This window comes from Solanum tuberosum, unplaced genomic scaffold (assembly GCF_000226075.1).
Source record: "Solanum tuberosum cultivar DM 1-3 516 R44 unplaced genomic scaffold, SolTub_3.0 scf00221, whole genome shotgun sequence".
Classification (NCBI taxonomy): Eukaryota; Viridiplantae; Streptophyta; class Magnoliopsida; order Solanales; family Solanaceae; genus Solanum; species Solanum tuberosum.
In genome coordinates, this window is record NW_006239151.1 from 384,113 (window position 1) to 385,259 (window position 1,147).

At 39.8% G+C, this 1,147-nt stretch overlaps 1 protein-coding gene across 1 annotated transcript in view; it reads left to right on the forward strand.

Annotated features, from left to right (window-relative positions):
• Nucleotides 1-313: 313 nt before the first annotated feature.
• LOC107062423 (uncharacterized) overlaps nucleotides 314-1,147 on the forward strand; it is a 5,645-nt gene continuing 4,811 nt past the window's right edge. The window contains exon 1 of the mRNA XM_015313065.1: nucleotides 314-821. Coding sequence (XP_015168551.1) covers nucleotides 314-821 — 508 coding nt within the window. The remainder of the gene's footprint in view (nucleotides 822-1,147) is intronic.

Genomic DNA, 1,147 nt, shown 5'->3' on the forward strand with positions numbered 1-1,147 from the left:
GGTAGATGTGGTAACCCATAGTGGAAAGATGACCAAAGGGAATGTGATGGAGGATGAGGACCCTCGAATGTAGGAAGAGAGCCAGGATATAGAGGAATGGGAATCATCTATTCCATAAAACTTTGCCAAAGAACCACAAGATAATGCAGAGCAACATGTTCAAGCTCCAAAAACCACGCACCCTTTACCCAAAATACCTCCACCATTTCCTCAACGTTTGAAAAATAAGAATGAAGACGAGAAGTTAAAAAAAAATTTGTCAGTATTCAAGAACTTATCAATTAACCTTCCTTTGGTGGAAACATTGTTGGAAATGCTGGGATATGCCAAATTCATGAAAGAGCTGGTTGCAAAGAGATTGAGCCTAGAGTATGAAACGATGAAGGTGCCCCATAGCTGCAGCGCAATTATGACAAATGAGTCAATCACTAAGAGAGAAGATCCTCAGGCATTCACTATTCCATGCACAATTGGCATGCTCCAATTCGCTAAAGCTTTGTGCGATTTGGGAGCAATCATTAACTTGATGCCCTATGCAATATACAAGCAACTTGGTTTGGGTGAACCAAAGGCAACCACAATGAGAATTCTTATGGCTGATCGATCAATCAAGCACCCAGTGGAGATAGTCCATGACATATTGGTAAAAGTAGATCGGTTCATCTTTTCGGCTAATTTCGTGATTTTAGATTGTGACATCGATGCTGAAATCTCCATTATTTTGGGAAGACCATTCTTAGCTACCTGGAGAGCATTGGTGGATGTCGAAAGTGGAAAATTGAAGTTCCGTGTGAACGATGTTGAGGTGACCTTCAATATCTGTAAATACATGAAACAGCCAAGTAATAATGTCACGACCCAGGAGCACCCCCTAGTCGTAACCGGTGTACTCGACCTCGAAGAGGTCTAATACAAGCCTCTTAGCATTCATTCATCGCATAGACACCAAAACCATAATGAATTAAAACTTTCTTCACACACGAAGATACTTTCATTAAATAGCAAGCGGAAGACTTTCTAGACTTTATACAATATGTCTCAAAACCATCTAATACTTTAGAGTACAAAATTCGGGACTAATCCCGTACACAACTTAAACAATACTAAAAGACATAAAAGAACATATTGGGTATTGTCCTCGAATCTA